This window comes from Mastacembelus armatus, chromosome 19, assembly GCF_900324485.2.
Source record: "Mastacembelus armatus chromosome 19, fMasArm1.2, whole genome shotgun sequence".
Taxonomy (NCBI): Eukaryota; Metazoa; Chordata; class Actinopteri; order Synbranchiformes; family Mastacembelidae; genus Mastacembelus; species Mastacembelus armatus.
Genome location: NC_046651.1, coordinates 13,124,037 through 13,142,364, shown reverse-complemented (window position 1 = coordinate 13,142,364; position 18,328 = coordinate 13,124,037). Strand labels below are relative to the sequence as shown.

Here is an 18,328-nt window from a genome sequence, read left to right as displayed (position 1 = left end):
CCTCTGGAACCATTACTGAAGAGGACCTCTTTGTTTGTCCACTGGTGGAGAGTTAGTGGATGCCTGCTTCAGAATTAACTGTCGAAACTAAGAATACATTGACCCCATAAGAGAAGGAAAGGGTGCTTGGTGACACAAGTTCATTAGAGTGACCCATATGCTTTTGAAAACAGTGGGATGTCATTATGAGATCATATCAAGTTCTTGTTTTTAAAAAAAAAAAAAAAAAAAAAAAAAAAACACAGGCAATTTACTGTCTTTCCAGACAATAATGCAACCAATTTAAGTTACTACTAAAATTTGTTCCATTATCCATCAAGCTGTCAATTATATTTTTGATAAAGAGGCTGATTCTTCTGAAACAGTAATAAAATATATATATATAATCTTTACAATGGTATCCAGCAATGCAAAGAGTTCTAGTTTTATTTGGTGTCATCTGTTTTTAAATATTTCCACCCACACCCCAAAATGACAATACACGTATAGGAACTTTTGTTTATAATGCTCACAGTAGTGAAAAAAACCACAGCAAATCTTTGGTTGGCACTTAAAGGAATAATTTGTTTTTAGCTCATCTTTCAGAATTATGATAACTTGTGTATTTTGGTAAGTTGTTTTAGTATGCTGGCTTCAGTGTTGTTTGGTCTGTCCTGTTGCACTATGAAACCAAACCGGCTGCATGGCTAACTACATGTAACAGAAGTTATGCCCTACTGGAATTTGAAAAAAAAAAAAAAAAAAAAAAAAAAAAAAATCACATTTTCTTAGCAATGCTGTTGATTTATTATTTTTGTTTACAGGATAAAGTGTCTTACTGAGCGCATGAGGCATATGTTTTTGTGGTCTGGGAAAACTGTACAGCATGATTAGACACACTCTGCAGCTGCACGCTCGAGCTAGAGAACAGAAATGCCTCAGCCCTAATCTTTACAATGTTTGAAATGGTTAGCCAGAACATGTGACAATGCCAATAAAGAAGATTCCCTTGTTAAGTTCTTAAGGCAAATGCATATTGTGACTATCACTTTGAGATATTCCCACTTAATTGCACAGATAATTTGTTGTTGCATTGCATTATTCCTGCCCCATAACCAGACCCCAGCTGAGTGAGCAATGTTCCAATGATAACTACAGATATTAATTAACATACCACGAAGGCAGCACATGTATTTTCACTCTAAATAAATTCCAAGCCATCAGGTTGTGATTTAATTATGAATTATGTAAATGGATGCCAAGAATCATTTAAGGCTATCCACTTTGTTATCTAACCAGAAAGTAGGCAGGAGAGCAGAAAGTAGGCATATCACAACGATAAGGATTTACACATTTGAGTGATTTCAGTGACCTGATCACAAAAAAAATAAATAATATTGACAGGTAACAGACCACAGATATTCTTTTATTGATAGTAACGGGCCATATTTACCCATAGTCTGAGTTTTTAAAAGTTCTCTATTGTGTACATAAAGATCCCAGCACTTCAGACTGCATAGCAGAATGACTCAAATTTAATGTGCTTTACATTGAGGTTCCACACAGTGTATTGTGACACTGTTGAATGTGCCAAGGAGAGGAGTTGTTTTGTATCTTTTATCTAATGTTATTATTCAAGTCATTTACGAAGCAAAAATGCCAAAAATGATCTGGGCCAAGCTGCCACTTTTGTTTTACACCACTGTAAACTGAAAAGTAGTTTTTGGACAAGCTGGAAAAAAACAGTACATTGAACACATCTCCATGGGCTCTGGAAAACATCTGTTGAGCATTTTCTTTGGTATAGTTTAAAACCACTGAACTAGGGCTGCAACTAAGGATTATTGTCTTTTAATTTATCACAAAATTTGCTGATTAGGCCTTTGGCTTACAGAATGTCGTTACACACTCCCAGACTCCAGGATGATTATTTTGTCTGACCAAAAGTATAAAACCTGAAAGATATTAGTTTACTATTATGCAGGACTATAAGAAGATATTCACATTTAAAAGCAAGAACTAAGATATTTTGTCATTTTTTCTGAAAAATTGACTATCCAAACAAATTATTAATTTTCTGCTGATGGATGATCTATTAATTGACTTATGGGTTCAGCTCTACTCTGCACAGCTGCCCACATCATTAATACATTCAGTAATAATATCCTGGTGGACATGTAGCTCACTGACAGCTGTAACTAAGAGGCACAAGTATTTTATAGCACCCTAAAAACAACAAGCATAACACGAAGAATGACTGGCTTATACTTCATATATACGGACACTGCTTTTATTATTTTGTAGTGAAATGTATATCAGAGTATAGATATCTACATCTTTTTTTTTTAGCACTTCTCATCTTGTCAAGTTGATGTAGTGCCAGGAACAACGAGTATATTTGGTTTGAAGAGAGCTGTCAAATCAAACTGTCAGGCTGCACTTTTTGATGGAATAGTATCGCTCACTCATCTGTCAGTCAAAAAAAAAAAAAGACTGCTGCCAAAGTCAAATTCAAGAGTTGAGAGAAGCGGACTTGCATGACATTTCATTGTCAGGGTGGGCAGAGTTCAGCCCCGATTTAAAATTTCGCCGGCATGTTTGCTAAGCAATAAAGTGTAAGAGCGAGTATTGTGAATGATAGTCACTTAAATCATAACAACTGCTCATTACGTTTCCTGTAACAGAATATTGCCTCATCACACATACAAAGAAGGGCTACACATCTAATACACATTAATCAACCTGGCATGGGACATCATAAAAGTTGTTTTTTTCCCCATGGACAGTAGACTCGAGTCAGACCGCCCTAAAAAAATTCAATCATCAGTAACAGTAGACATTGTTCTGGCAAACCAGAAAATTTCCCGACCCAGGGAGTGTGTCTCTCTGCTGGATTGTTATGGTGTTTACTCACACAAGAGACTTACCCTGAGGCAAGTTCCACTCTTCTGTAGACCAGCTGTAAGCGTTCCAGCCCCCTGGAGGAATACTCTATCCTCCCCTGCTGTCTGAACTCTGACAGTAACCAGTCGCGTCAGGCCAGCAGCCAAAGATGCCTGGGAACTGGAGATCAGTGAGCAGAGAGCATCAGTTAGCAAGTTATCCATCAGGTACAACATTTAAAGGGTGATTTCATTTCGAAAACAGCAACTGGTCAAAATCTTTTATGCTCTATTCACTGCACACAGTTATTGTCTGAGTACAAAAAAAACTGATAATGCTCATTGAACAATTCTGTGCATTCCCTTGTTCATTAAATTGAAGATAAGAAAATAAAGGAAAAAGGTGTGTGTTGTCTACATTAATCCTGATGCTGAGGTCATTGGTTTTTTGCACTGGGAGACAGAAACCCTTGAAATATTTTAGTTTAGGACTAAGGAGAAAAAGTATGGAATACAAGAAATAAAACATATAATTCCAATTTCTATTCATGAAAGCTGATTAACAACAGCTCTGAGTGGTGGATTACTGAATAAAAGCTTCATTCTAACAACTGTAAACTGTATCCAGCTTTTAGCAAAAATGGCCCAGTGTGACGCAGTAAAAACATTACAGTATGGCGCTGTAAAGAAATACGCAACATGTATTTTAAGTGCATTCTGCTCACCTTGGTTGTTCAGATGATACTTTTCCTATAGCCAATTATTTACAGCACTTATCTCTGCACTGTAGTAAATAATGTGATATGTCTCAGACCCCCTGCTCGTGTGTCTCATGAAGATGTAATCAAGCAACAGCCATCACTGTGGCACATACACATACAGTTTGTGTGTGTGTGTGTGTGTGTGTGTGTGTGTGTGTGTGTGTGTGAGTGTGTGAGTGTGTGAGTGTGAGAGAGAGAGAGAGTGAGTTTGAGATGGACGGCCAAATTGAGGCGGTTGCGTCACAAAATTCATTTGTCTGAAGAACTGACCCCCTTTAAGGCAATTGTAAACACATTTCCATATGGCCAGACTTGCCAGAAACACACTCGGACTAGTCTTGTATTAAAGGTCAACCATATAATCCATGTGGATACAACAAATGCTTGCAGCAAAAAATACTCAAAGGGCAAAGAATGATGGCTTTGGAGTAGTTTTGGCTTAGAAGATGTAATTATCAATCAAGCACCAAACTATTGTCCTTAAAATATTCACTGCAGAGAAAACCAAAATGTCAAACACCAGTATAGACATGACAACACTGCCCCTCTGTGTACGAACATTTATATTACGTCTCCACGTTTCTATTGAGCATTTAACTTTTTATTTCATCCAGGAAGCAAAATGTATGTTATCTGCAACTTATGATATGGATTTATAATAATTTGGATACTATAAAGTTCGTCCCACTGACAAACTGCAAAATTATCCTCACTAATCATGACAAACAGTACAACTCGTTTTTTTTTACATTTTATTTCCAATAACAAAGCAAACTAACTTTTGCGTCGCTGCGTTATATTTGGAACTGGTCTATGAAGTCGTGGACGCGCATTACACTGCCTGTTAACTGGCCACAACACAGTGATCTGTATTTGTTCCTCCTTGTTATGTCACAGCCCAATCAAAAGAGCGCAGCAGGTCACACGACTCTCAATATTTCACCATAGCTGATCATATTTTACGCTTCGTTTACGCAGGAATTCAGTCGCTGTTTCAGACCCAGCAGACAATCCGGTTGAACGGAATTTTTAGGTGAGTTGCCTTTTCATGTCATGGGAATTTGGATTTCACGCTCAACTATTTTTTTCTTTAAGAGAAAACGCCAAGCTCACTGATTTATCAAGGTACATGTTCTACTTTTATCAAACATATCGTGCCATGTGGTTGCCATTAACGGAGTCGTTACACATTTAATGTGTAAAGTAATCATCAAATCCTGCCTTTCGCTTTATCCCACGGGAGCTTCGCCTTTACTCGAAGTATTACGGTTCAATGCTCGATCAACACGGAAGAGGTTGGCGATCATTTCACCGTGTGATAACAAACCTATGGAGAGTAATGTATCGTAAAGAAATACTGCTTGGATCCATCACACTGGGAGTTGTGTTTGTCGCTGGTTATTTCTTTGGTAAGAGCAGCTGCGAATAGAATAATGATTTGAATTTAAAGCTTTATAACAAGAGAACCTGTAGTGTGTTAGCGACAAGCTCGCTATTTGTCACACACTGGAAACTGGTTTTACTTTCTTAGTATAATATCTATTGTTGTTTATTGAGAACTGGCAATAATTATTCACACAAAGTAATAAGTGATGTGAGTTATGAATTAACTTACAGACAAGACGAAAATGCATTTCTCCCCTCAAAGTCTCACATGGCTTCATTTCAATCATTAAGTGAAAGATTAGAGGAGAGTCCAAAAAGATGACAACTCATTTTTGTTTTACTCGATTAATTATCTCATGACCCATTGGTGCACATGCAAACCAGGAATGTAGGGACAGAGATATCAGATGAATGTGTTGGTCTAGACTGGTTCATTGCACTGTCCTCAAACTAAAATGTCTTACAATTTCCAGTACTTTTTTGTTTTGTTTTGTTTTTACACAGATCTGTTGCCTAGAATAATTGCATTAATTTAATCTTAATGTAAAAAAAAAAAAAAAGATGTCAACTAGATCAGCAAAGTTTCCTGAAAGATGAATTCATTTGGATCCAATGCTATAACCATTGGTCCCATGACAATCATGATCATGTTTAGGATCCTTGTACCTTTTCATTGTTTATGTTCACCCTCAGGGAAAAAGAAATCTTCCAGAATGAGCATCTCCAAAAGTCACTGCAAGGGAAAAGACAACCCACTGATGAACTACGTCCTCAATCACTCCATGAGGGAGCATCCGGTCCTGAAAAACCTCAGGCTGGTAAGGATGCCTTGATGTCTGGGCTATTGCTCTGTTCTGTCACATTTAAGCAATCAATGTCATAAGATGCAATCATGTCTCACACTAATCTGTAAAACTAATGTAACTGGCTTCCGTTTGTTGCTTTCAGAGGACGATGCAACACTCTTGGAACAGCATGATGGTCGCCTGTGAACAGTCACAGTTTATGGCCAATCTGGCAAAAGTAATAAATGCCAAGAAAGCATTAGAGATTGGTAAGATGACATTTTCCATTAGAGCACAAATTTTATAAGTCCACTTATTTAGACCTATAGATTCAGTTTAATACATTTCTGTCTGGTTTTAATCTGATTTTTGTGGGTACTCTGTACACTCAAGTATATTTATATTTATACATACTGTACAGTCTGACACAAACTCAGTTACAAGCATACGTTATAAGGCCAAGCAATATTTTCTTTTCAAGAGTGATCTATTTGGAGAACTCTGGTTTCAGATTTATTATATGAAGTCAAAGAAATCAGATTACTGCAGAGGGCCACCAGTAACCCAGCTCCCTAAGTGCATGTTAGGCACCCTTGGTGTGCAAAAACATTGTTATTTGAAGTTAGTCTAACTGCATGTGCCAATTGTGCTCTTTGCATTTGTAGGTGTTTACACAGGTTACAACACACTGAATATGGCACTGGCTCTACCTGAAGATGGAGTTGTAGTGGCATGTGATATCAATGAAGATTACACCACCATAGGCAAACCATACTGGAAAGAGGTATTCACGTGTGTGTATTGTTGTTAAAACACTGTAGGGTTCAGTATATGATGTGTACTGTTACCATTTTGTTCCCATAAGTGCTGATCGATGCAGAGGATTCTCAGACATCTCCGACGTAACAGAAGTACTGTTGTTCTGCTTGACGCATGGCCATGCATCTGAAAAAGGATGAGATGGCAGTGTTCGTCTTTTGTGTGATAAAACTCTACTACTACACCGTACATTTGTTGTTTATCAAGCAGGAATGCTAAATTGGCTGGTTTCAATCTCGCAGACTTGAGAATTTAGAAATTTCTCAACTGTCTGTGGGTTTTCAAACAGCCAAAGAAGACAAGCAAAGAAGACTGTATCCACCGTACATATGAACATTGATTCATCATAATGCAGAAAATAGAGAAATGGGTTATTGTAAATATCATTTATGCATAATAAATTCAAAAACAGAATACACTGCTGCATAAAATACTCCTACTCATATTACTTCTTACTGATTGTTTCGTTTCTTTTTGCAGGCTGGAGTAGAGCAAAAAATCGATCTACGGATACAGCCAGCACTGAACACTCTGGGTACAGTCATACAGCTATTCTCATAACTTACTGCTCCAAAGATTTTAAAGGAAGATGTAAGTTACTGTACAATTTTCTGAAGCGAAAGTGCTGAAAGTCTTAAACTTTTCTGCAACAACATCGGTATGTCTCACATGGATGAAGATGATTGTATCCCTAACCTTTCTACTACCTAAATATTTCTAACTTCTCAGCAATTATATAATAAAACACACAGCGTCTGTTTCTCGAGTGGCATTTCTAAGTCATTTGCAAAGCCTTTAACGACATTGTTGACTGGATTGGAATTGGAATTGGATTGGAACATAGCGCACACCTGTGTTTTAGCTAACCCCGTAATGTTTAGCAACACAAAACACCTGTCGAAACAAAACCGCAGCGAACAGCGACCATACGTTCTTTCGTACCTGGAGTCCACCTGTCCTGCGTTTTAAACCCATTTTTCTGTTCTTCTCTTAGTCTTTCGACGTCTCCAAAAGCTTTTAGCTGCGACTTCTTTCTGAAAACGTGCAGGCGTGTTCTAGCATTTCAACTCAGCGTTTTCCCACCTGGCGACATAACCGTGAGTGACGTCAGGTGAAGAAATCCCAAAGGTGATCACGGAGATCACGTGGGATGACGTTTTGATTTTTCTTTACTTAACATTACAAAACATTTGCTGTAGTGTTAGTTAGAAACTGTTTATTCATTGCCTTTAAATCATAAAAATGTTTAATAAACAAAATAACATAAATAAATAAACTGTTGTTTGGGGGTTAAAGTTCCGGCTTGTGGAAGTGAACTTATTTTTACTACTTCTTGGACTAGCTGTAGACAGATAGTGATGTTACAAATAAATGTTCATTTATTTATTTGTTTATTTTCAGAGGATCTCCTTGCTGCTGGTCAGGCTGGAACATTTGACTTTGTCTTCATCGATGCAGACAAAGTTAACTATGACAAATACTATGAGAAGTCTCTGCAGCTGTTGAGGAAAGGGGGCGTCATCGCAGTCGACAATGTAAGCACTTTATCCAAGGCAAACATTTCACTTCTCACAGTAGGATAGTACAAGCTCTTAATACTATAAACACATTTTTCCTACAGGTGCTGTGGGGTGGGAAAGTGCTGAATCCAGCCCCTGATGATGTAGACACTCTGGCCATTGACAAGCTGAACAAGAAGTTGCATAGAGATGCTCGCATCAACCTGAGCATGCTCACAGTAGGAGATGGGCTCACACTGGCTATCAAGCTATAGGTTGGGTGTTTATTAAGTGGTATGATTTAAAAGCTAATGCTAGAATGCTGTCTATCTTTTTAATGTTAAGTGAATTAGTATCTGGTGTTTGTGGTGGTAGTTTAAACATGTATTTAAAATATGTATGTACCAATTAGTAAAACTTTATTACTTCATGATCTGTAACTTATAGATATTTCATTTTACAGTTACAAGAGAAGGTGCTACATTTGAATGAAAGCATAGGGTCATTTTATTATAAAAACAAACACTATGTGCCATTCATATTTGGGTGCATCAATATTTAACCAAATTGCTTCATGCCATTCTCCTTGTTGTCTTTATTATGCTTTCTGGTCAAATTACAGGTTGAGCTAAAGGATGATTTCAGGGCTGAAATGCAAAGGTAGTCACATGCTAACACACAACTAAGTTCCTCAAAAATGGATGATTCACTCAGATATTCTGTCACTCACTGAGGAAAATAAAATTGAATTTAGTATCTTACAACTCAAACAGATATTTAAGGTAGTGAATGTCTAAAACTCATCACACATCATAATTATTGTTTCCTCAGGAGACACAAGAATAGCCAATATATTGCCAATAAGTCTTGACAAACAAATTTTGTTGGAGTAACTCTTCCAAATGCCAGAACATCACTAACAAAATATGAATAAAATGTGCAAATAAAACAGAGTGAGCTTGAATAACATTATATTCTACTGTGCAAAATAGTTCAGATTTACATTCTACATCATTACACTTCAGCAAAATAACAGGTTTCTCTTTTTTGGAACCACTCCTGGATTGTCAACAAAGGAAATTTGCAAATTAGAAAGAAGGGATTTCATTATGGAGGATAAACTGGCAGAAGGAGTAACTGATAAATATATGTAACTGCTACGCAACTAGTTATTGTAACCACAGTGAATGGTTCCCATCTTAACAGTGCTTGAGGACTCATCTGCTCTTTTATTTGTTTTGGCTCCATCTCTTTAAGATATCTTTCCTGATGACCAGACAGGAATACTCAGGGTCAGATTCAGCTGTTATTCTCATTTATATGAAATGGCAGAGCAAGTCTTCATGCCTCCAACTCCAGGCCCAGACCTAGTTTGTGACCACCAGCATTAATATTCTTCCCATCAACCAGTGCAGAGAGGAGAAGTTTCATACCTGAAATAAACATTTTACACACAGTATATATTTAAATTGAAATCAAGGTCAGTGATGTTTGGCAGTTTTCATCTGTTTACAGTAAAAATGGTTCTTACCAGGCCGCAGAGTCTGGGTGTAGCCAATTCCTACCAAGCTGGCATTATTCACCTTAGCCTGGAGAGAAAGCATTAATTCATTGAAATATAAAACACTCAGAGAGTACATCTGCATCCATAGCAACATACAAATACACAGTAACAGACTAATGAAATAATATATGCACCACTAGTAGGTCATCAGAAAACAGTGGAAAAATGGTCTCATGATGTAAAAAAAAAAAAAAAATTTATAAATTGTTGGATCACTTGTTCCTTAGCGCATTTGCCTAATTTTCCCAAATATTTTACTGAACTGTTTTTATTTAGGTTTTGCAGAAGTATGCAACCTTTCTATCCACCAGAGATAACAATGTCATTTAATGTCACTTAGCACATCTTTGAGATTCCCTGCTGACAAGCATCATTTAAAACATAATTTCCATGGAGGAAATATGAAGAAGACACCTACCGATATGGAGGCACTGGAATCTAATTGATATTTGGCAGCAATTCCAAAGCGAGTACCATTGCTCCCTGCTGTCCAGGCAAGATTCACAGCGGTTTCCAGTTTGTCATTTACCTTCTGGTAAATAGATCCACCAAACTCTGAACCATCATTTCTGAAAAAAGCAACAAATGTGCAAAAGACTTTTCATGTCAGTATCCTTCACTTAATGAGACAAAAATGTCACATAATCAGCAGATAAGTGAGTGCTCTGGAAAGATATCTACATTCTGTTTGGTTCAAATACTTCTTGATCCTAAAACATACACATTTGTGTGGAGCTGGAAGTCCCCAGTCTTGTAGCCAACTGCAAAGTTGCTCCGGGTCATCTTGGATTTGGATGAGTCAAAGGTCATCTGGTAGCCTGCCAGCCAGCCCTCATACCCAGCCACTGCTGCTCCATGGATAGTAGAACCAGCAAAATCTAAGTCTACGTCAACACCGAGATTAACATATTCCCTTTTATAAGCTGTTTTGACCTTGCCACTCTTCTTGCTGTGAAATTTTAAAATAATAATAATAGGTTAGAAGAGTGCTTTATGCAAAGACTGCAAGTCATGGTTTTCCAAATAACATTAACTGTAGCTTACCCAGTATTTGGTGAAAATGTAGTTTCAAAAGTAAGTTTCAGCCCTTCTGTGATCTAAAAAGAAAAAGCCACATATAATTTAGAGCTGTGTCATTAGTGGAACTATCAGCAGTATAATAGAGTATTCAATTTACCTGATCCTCAACACAAATTTCAGTCCCAAGTGTGTTTTCTGTGGTCCACTTCTCTGTGAATGTTAGCCCATACTCAGCCCACTTGTACTTAGTTTCCAGGATTCCAGTGACTTTGCTGTTGTCAATATTGGATGTGCCAGATGTTTTAAATTCCTGAAGTGAATACAAGAAAAAATAATAATAAAACATTACAGTTTTGATCTATCACTTGCAGTTAAAAAAAACATTTATTATTAGAGAATGATTGATACCAGATTTGAGGCCAAGATGTTTTTTTAACTACAACATGGAACATAATATCATTGTGGATTTCTGGCACAGCAAAAGCTTACCAGCTGATATATATATATATATATATATATGCTAATAACATTTTATTTATGATAACCTAATATCAGATGTGTGTCAGATGCCTGACAGAACACTACAATGTCATACAGTATATCTATAGAATAACAGTTAAACTCACCACTCCACTTGAAGACTTGGTCTTCACATCAAGCTTAACCAGTCCAAAACCTGCAAGAATGACAGTGAGGAACTACTCCAGACTACTTTTTTGAGGATCAACACACAATGATTAAAAAGTTACCATATCCCTTATTGAAGATGTCCTTTGCTGATTTTCCAAGGTCTGCATACGCTGGAGGAACTGCCATTATGCCTGTCATAAAAATTACATTTCATGTAAATTGTGACAAAGAATTAGAAATGTATTTGTTAATTAAAACTAGGCATGTACAGAGAACACAGAACAATTTGGTGAAGACTTTAAAAGACAAAGAAATTTTAGGTAAACTGCATAGAGCCTGCGCCGGGCAAAGGTGCTCACAGGCTGGGTAAGGGCAGGCTGGGTAAGTCCTGGTCCCCTGGTAGCTGAAAAGAACCAGCGAACCAATTGGGACTGATGTACAGACCACGCTGGACAACGGTGCTCACAGGCGGGGTAACGTTGGCTGGAAGTCCGATACCTTGGAAGTAGAACAGAACCAGATAACCGAGGGGGACTGGTGTACAGTCCATGCCGGGAAACAGTGCTCACAGGCGGGGTAACGTTGGCTGGAAGTCCGATAGCTTGGAAGTAGAAAAGAACCAGAGAACAGAGGGGCACTGGTATACAGTCCATGCCGGGGTAACAGTGCACACAGGCGGGGTAACGTTGGCTGGAAGTCCGATCGCCTGGAAGTAGGAAATAACCAGATAACCGAGGGGGACTGGTGTACAGTCCATGCCGGGAAACAGTGCTCACAGGCGGGGTAACGTTGGCTGGAAGTCCGATAGCTTGGAAGTAGAAAAGAACCAGAGAACAGAGGGGCACTGGTATACAGTCCATGCCGGGGTAACAGTGCACACAGGCGGGGTAACGTTGGCTGGAAGTCCGATCGCCTGGAAGTAGGAAATAACCAGAGAACAGAGGGGCACTGGTATACAGTCCATGCCGGGGTAACAGTGCACACAGGCGGGGTAACGTTGGCTGGAAGTCCGATCGCCTGGAAGTAGGAAATAACCAGAGTACCGAGGGGCACTGGTGTACAGTCCATGCCGGAAAACAGTGCACACAGGCGGGGCAAGGACGATTGGAAGTCCGATCGCCTGGAAGTAGAAAAGAACCAGAGAACCGAGGGGCACTGATGTACAGACCAAGCCGGGCAACAGTGCTCACGGGCGGGGTAACGTTGGCTGGAAGTCCGATCGCCTGGAAGTAGAAAAGAACCAGAGAACCGAGGGGGACTGGTGTACAGTCCATGCCGGGAAACAGTGCTCACAGGCGGGGTAACGTTGGCTGGAAGTCCGATCGCCTGGAAGTAGAAAAGAACCAGAGAACCGAGGGGCACTGATGTACAGACCATGCCGGGAAACAGTGCTCACGGGCGTGGTAACGTTGGCTGGAAGTCCGATCGCCTGGAAGTAGAAAAGAACCAGAGAACCGCGGGGGACTGGTGCACAGTCCATGCCGGGAAACAGTGCTCACAGGCGTGGTAAGGACGATTGGAAGTCCGATCGCCTGGAAGTAGAAAAGAAAGAGAGAACCGAGGGGCACTGATGTACAGACCATGCCTGGAAACAGTGCTCACAGGCGGGGTAACGTTGGCTGGAAGTCCGATAGCTTGGAAATAGAAAAGAACCAAAGAACCGAGGGGCACTGGTGTACAGTCCATGCCGGGGTAACACTGCACACAGGCGGGGTAACGTTGGCTGGACGTCCGATCGCCTGGAAGTAGGAAATATCCAGAGTGCCGAGGGGCACTGGTGTACAGTCCATGCCGGGAAACAGTGCTCACAGGCGTGGTAACGTTGGATGAAAGTTCGATCTCCTGGAAGTAGAAAATAACCAGAGTACCGAGGGGGACTGGTGTACAGTCCATGCCGGAAAACGGCGCACACAGGTGGGGTAACGTTGGCTGGAAGTCCGATCGCCTGGTAAGGACGATTGGAAATCCCGGTCCACTGGTTGTGATGAAGAACCAGAGAACCAAGATGGACTGATGTACAGACCAAGCCGAGCACCAGTGCTCCCAAGCGGGGTAACGTTGGCTGGGAGTCCGATCGCCTGGAAGTAGAAAAGAACCAGAGAACCGAGGGGCACTGGTGTACAGTCCATGCCGGGAAACAGTGCTCACAGGCGGGGTAACGTTGGATGAAAGTTCGATCGCCTGGAAGTAGAAAAGAACCAGAGAACCGAGGGGCACTGGTGTACAGTCCATGCCGGGGTAACAGTGCACACAGGCGGGGTAACGTTGGCTGGAAGTCCGATCGCCTGGAAGTAGGAAATAACCAGAGTACCGAGGGGCACTGGTGTACAGTCCATGCCGGGAAACAGTGCTCACAGGCGGGGTAACGTTGGATGGAAGTCCGATCGCCTGGAAGTAGAAAAGAACCAGAGAACCGAGGGGCACTGATGTACAGACCAAGCCGGGCAACAGTGCTCACGGGCGGGGTAACGTTGGCTGGAAGTCCGATCGCCTGGAAGTAGAAAAGAACCCGAGAACCGAGGGGCACTGGTGCACAGTCCATGCCGGGAAACAGTGCTCACAGGCGGGGTAAGGACGATTGGAAGTCCGATCGCCTGGAAGTAGAAAAGAACCAGAGAACCGAGGGGCACTGGTGCACAGTCCATGCCGGGAAACAGTGCTCACAGGCGGTGTAAGGACGATTGGAAGTCCGATCGCCTGGAAGTAGAAAAGAAAGAGAGAACCGAGGGGCACTGATGTACAGTCCATGCCGGGCAACAGTGCTCACAGGCGGGGTAACGTTGGCTGGAAGTCCGATCGCCTGGAAGTAGAAAAGAACCCGAGAACCGAGGGGCACTGGTGCACAGTCCATGCCGGGAAACAGTGCTCACAGGCGGGGTAAGGACGATTGGAAGTCCGATCGCCTGGAAGTAGAAAAGAACCAGAGAACCGAGGGGCACTGGTGCACAGTCCATGCCGGGAAACAGTGCTCACAGGCGGTGTAAGGACGATTGGAAGTCCGATCGCCTGGAAGTAGAAAAGAAAGAGAGAACCGAGGGGCACTGATGTACAGACCATGCCGGGAAACAGTGCTCACAGGCGGGGTAACGTTGGCTGGAAGTCCGATAGCTTGGAAGTAGAAAAGAACCAAAGAACCGAGGGGCACTGGTGTACAGTCCATGCCGGGGTAACACTGCACACAGGCGGGGTAACGTTGGCTGGACGTCCGATCGCCTGGAAGTAGGAAATATCCAGAGTGCCGAGGGGCACTGGTGTACAGTCCATGCCGGGAAACAGTGCTCACAGGCGTGGTAACGTTGGATGAAAGTTCGATCTCCTGGAAGTAGAAAATAACCAGAGTACCGAGGGGGACTGGTGTACAGTCCATGCCGGAAAACAGCGCACACAGGCGGGGTAACGTTGGCTGGAAGTCCGATCGCCTGGAAGTAGAAAATAACCAGAGAACCGAGGGGCACTGATGTACAGTCCATGCCGGGGTAACAGTGCACACAGGCGGGGTAACGTTGGCTGGAAGTCCGATCCCCTGGAAGTAGAAAAGAACCAGAGAACCGAGGGGCACTGATGTACAGACCAAGCCGGGCAACAGTGCTCACGGCCGGGTAACGTTGGCTGGAAGTCCGATCGCCTGGAAGTAGAAAATAACCAGAGAACCGAGGAGGACTGGTGTACAGTCCAAGGCGGGAAACAGTGCACACAGGCGGGGTAAGGACGATTGGAAATCCCGGTCCACTGGTTGTGATGAAGAACCAGAGAACCAAGATGGACTGATGTACAGACCAAGCCGAGCACCAGTGCTCCCAAGCGGGGTAACGTTGGCTGGGAGTCCGATCGCCTGGAAGTAGAAAAGAACCAGAGAACCGAGGGGCACTGGTGTACAGTCCATGCCGGGAAACAGTGCTCACAGGCGGGGTAACGTTGGATGAAAGTTCGATCGCCTGGAAGTAGAAAAGAACCAGAGAACCGAGGGGCACTGGTGTACAGTCCATGCCGGGGTAACAGTGCACACAGGCGGGGTAACGTTGGCTGGAAGTCCGATCGCCTGGAAGTAGGAAATAACCAGAGTACCGAGGGGCACTGGTGTACAGTCCATGCCGGGAAACAGTGCTCACAGGCGGGGTAACGTTGGATGAAAGTTCGATCTCCTGGAAGTAGAAAAGAACCAGAGTACCGAGGGGGACTGGTGTACAGTCCATGCCGGAAAACGGCGCACACAGGCGGGGTAACGTTGGCTGGAAGTCCGATCGCCTGGAAGTAGAAAATAACCAGAGAACCGAGGGGCACTGATGTACAGTCCATGCCGGGATAACAGTGCACACAGGCGGGGTAACGTTGGCTGGAAGTCCGATCCCCTGGAAGTAGAAAAGAACCAGAGAACCGAGGGGGACTGGTGTACAGTCCAAGCCGGGAAACAGTGCACACAGGCGGGGTAAGGACGATTGGAAATCCCGGTCCACTGGTTGTGATGAAGAACCAGAGAACCAAGATGGACTGATGTACAGACCAAGCCGAGCACCAGTGCTCACAGGCGGTGTAACGTTGGCTGGAAGTCCGATAGCTTGGAAGTAGAAAAGAACCAGAGAACGGAGGGGCACTGGTGTACAGTCCATGCCGGGGTAACAGTGCACACAGGCGGGGTAACGTTGGCTGGAAGTCCGATCGCCTGGAAGTAGAAAATAACCAGAGAACCGAGGGGCACTGATGTACAGACCAAGCCAGGCAACAGTGCTCACAGGCGGGGTAACGTTGGCTGGAAGTCCGATCGCTTGGAAGTAGAAAAGAACCAGAGAACAGGGGGGCACTGGTGTACAGTCCATGCCAGGAAACAGTGCACACAGGCGGGGTAAGGACGATTGGAAACACCGGTCCACTGGTTGTGATGAAGAACCAGGGAACCAAGGTGGACTGATGTACAGACCACGCTGGACAACGGTGCACACAGTCGGGGTAACGTTGGCTGGAAGTCCGATCCCCTGGAAGTAGAAAATGACCAGAGAACCGAGGGGGACTGGTGTACAGTCCAAGCCGGGAAACAGTGCACACAGGCGGGGTAAGGACGATTGGAAATCCCGGTCCACTGGTTGTGATGAAGAACCAGAGAACCAAGATGGACTGATGTACAGACCAAGCCGAGCACCAGTGCTCACAAGCGGGGTAACGTTGGCTGGGAGTCCGATCCCCTTGAAGTAGAAAATAACCAGAGAACCGAGGGGGACTGGTGTACAGTCCATGCCGGGAAACAGTGCACACAGGCGGTGTAAGGACGATTGGAAACCCCGGTCCACTGGTTGTGATGAAGAACCAGCGAACCAAGGTGGACTGATGTACAGACCACGCTGGACAACGGTGCTCACAGTCGGGGTAACATTGGCTGGAAGTCCGATCCCCTGGAAGTAGAAAAGAACCAGAGAACTGAGGGGGACTGGTGTACAGTCCATGCGGGGAAACAGTGCACACAGGCGCGGTAAGGACGATTGGAAACCCCGGTCCACTGGTTGTGATGAAGAACCAAGGTGGACTGATGTTAAGACCAAGCCGGGCAACAGTGCTCACAGGCGGGGTAACGTTGGCTTGAAGTCCGATCCCCTGGAAGTAGAAAAGAACCAGAAAACCGTGGGGGACTGGCGTACTACTCAAACCGGGCAACGGTGCTCACAGGCTGAATAAGAGCGGCTGAAAATCCCGGTCCCATGGTTGTGACAAAGACCCAGATAAACAAAGGGGAGTGGTGTACAGCAATCGTGTTTACAGGCCGCGTAAGTGTGGCTGGAAGTCCCGGTCCCGGATGGTGGGGAAGAACCACATAACCGAGCAGGACTGTGGCACAGTCCATGCTAAGCAAAATTGCTCACAAGCCGGATAAGTGCGTTTGGGGAATAATTGAAGAGTGAATATATTAAGCAAATAAATAAATCAATGAATAAATCCAACTAATAAAATATTGGTGCGAAGGGCATAGAGGGAAATTGACCGTACCTTTCAAAGGCTTAATTGGCTACAACCTGACCAGATCTACTGACTGTTGTTTGGGTGTTATTTGCTGTCCATCATCATTTATTCCATTCAACTGTTAAGTACTGTCCCTAACATTGAAGTAGTTGTATTGCAGGTCAGCTGCAGTGTACTGTAGGTTCTCCATTGCTCACTCTTTAGGCTGTCACGGCTCCTCAAGGTGATTTGCCTGAAACACTGCGGTTCACCTACTATAACAAGTGAAATCTTGCTAAAATTGTGACAATTGTGTGAAACTGACAAAACTCTACCGATGTGTCGAGGGGTCTTTTCAGAAAGTAACGGGGGAAATTTTGAAGCATCTTCTGTGAATGTAATCCATAAGCTACGCAGTTCAGGGTTGTACGTTCATAAAGTTGTGACTCTTTGATAAGAAACAGTACAGTCTCTACGAGCCTGCCACTCATGGATGGTTTCTGAAGGAGTTTGTAGACATGAGTGTGGTAGGGGGCGTTTTCTAGCTGGTAAACGGGACCTTTGACAGCTATTTTGCCGACATTCCAACAAAATGTAACTCAAGCCACACTAGGTCTGTTACTCACCGAGTGTTGCTGTTGTTGTTGATGTTGCTGACAATCCGGTAAATAACAAAAGCGACGGGAAGAAAAAAAAACCGCTCAACCCGGTGTAGGACGATGGAGGAGACACCGCAACAAACGCCGTCCTGACCTCGGCGCCGCAGGACCCGAAAATGTTGTTGTCTATTTTTGTGCCTGTATGAAAAAAATAATAAATTTGCTATTCAAAGCCAATAACTATAGTGTGTGTGTTCTATTGTCTAACAGCAAAGAAATACAATTCTTGATTTAAAGTCAACATTTTATGCCAATTTATGCCACAAGCAACCGGCAAGTAGAGGACCTCTAAATCACCATGGTAACCAATACGCCAACGTACAGATGTATAGACGACAGGTCATTCATCTCTTATACACCGTCAATGGTTTCAACCAGTCTGGCTGACAGGCACTGGGCTGGTCAGGCTAATAGGACTG

At 43.0% G+C, this 18,328-nt stretch overlaps 2 protein-coding genes across 3 annotated transcripts; one reads left to right on the top strand and one right to left on the bottom strand.

The window, feature by feature from the left end:
* Window positions 1-4,499: 4,499 nt before the first annotated feature.
* On the top strand, window positions 4,500-8,686 carry LOC113135727 (catechol O-methyltransferase domain-containing protein 1). 2 transcript variants are annotated; one of them, XM_026315955.2, is made up of 7 exons: window positions 4,500-4,655; window positions 5,702-5,826; window positions 5,957-6,062; window positions 6,459-6,577; window positions 7,093-7,147; window positions 8,014-8,147; window positions 8,234-8,686. In XM_026315955.2, exons 2-7 carry the CDS (start codon window positions 5,722-5,724, stop codon window positions 8,384-8,386), a joined length of 672 nt encoding a protein of 223 aa, XP_026171740.1. In that variant the 5' UTR covers window positions 4,500-4,655; window positions 5,702-5,721; the 3' UTR covers window positions 8,387-8,686. The 2 variants fall into 2 exon arrangements, with proteins under 2 accessions (XP_026171740.1, XP_026171739.1); XM_026315954.1 differs by lacking the exon at window positions 4,500-4,655 and adding an exon at window positions 4,879-5,031 and having other exon boundaries at window positions 8,234-8,684.
* Window positions 8,601-18,008, bottom strand: LOC113135726 (voltage-dependent anion-selective channel protein 2-like). Its single transcript, XM_026315953.1, has 9 exons — window positions 17,877-18,008; window positions 11,445-11,516; window positions 11,322-11,371; window positions 10,853-11,005; window positions 10,720-10,772; window positions 10,397-10,624; window positions 10,094-10,244; window positions 9,643-9,700; window positions 8,601-9,544 (listed from the first exon to the last, which is right to left on the bottom strand). The coding sequence occupies exons 2-9, from the start codon at window positions 11,509-11,511 to the stop codon at window positions 9,453-9,455; spliced, it is 852 nt and encodes a 283-aa protein (XP_026171738.1). The 5' UTR covers window positions 11,512-11,516; window positions 17,877-18,008; the 3' UTR covers window positions 8,601-9,452.
* Window positions 18,009-18,328: the final 320 nt, after the last annotated feature.

Excerpts from the sequence above, each read along its gene's own strand:
- LOC113135727 (XM_026315954.1), top strand. The coding sequence starts at position 4,896 with ATGCTCGATCAACACGGAAGAGGTTGGCGATCATTTCACCGTGTGATA. Across the intron at positions 6,578-7,092 it reads GCAAACCATACTGGAAAGAG|GCTGGAGTAGAGCAAAAAAT; the intron begins GTATTCACGTGT and ends TTCTTTTTGCAG. Across the intron at positions 7,148-8,013 it reads GCCAGCACTGAACACTCTGG|AGGATCTCCTTGCTGCTGGT; the intron begins GTACAGTCATAC and ends GTTTATTTTCAG.
- LOC113135726 (XM_026315953.1), bottom strand. The coding sequence starts at position 11,511 with ATGGCAGTTCCTCCAGCGTATGCAGACCTTGGAAAATCAGCAAAGGAC. Across the intron at positions 10,773-10,852 it reads AAATTTGTGTTGAGGATCAG|ATCACAGAAGGGCTGAAACT; the intron begins GTAAATTGAATA and ends TTTTCTTTTTAG. Across the intron at positions 10,625-10,719 it reads ACATTTTCACCAAATACTGG|CAAGAAGAGTGGCAAGGTCA; the intron begins GTAAGCTACAGT and ends AAAATTTCACAG.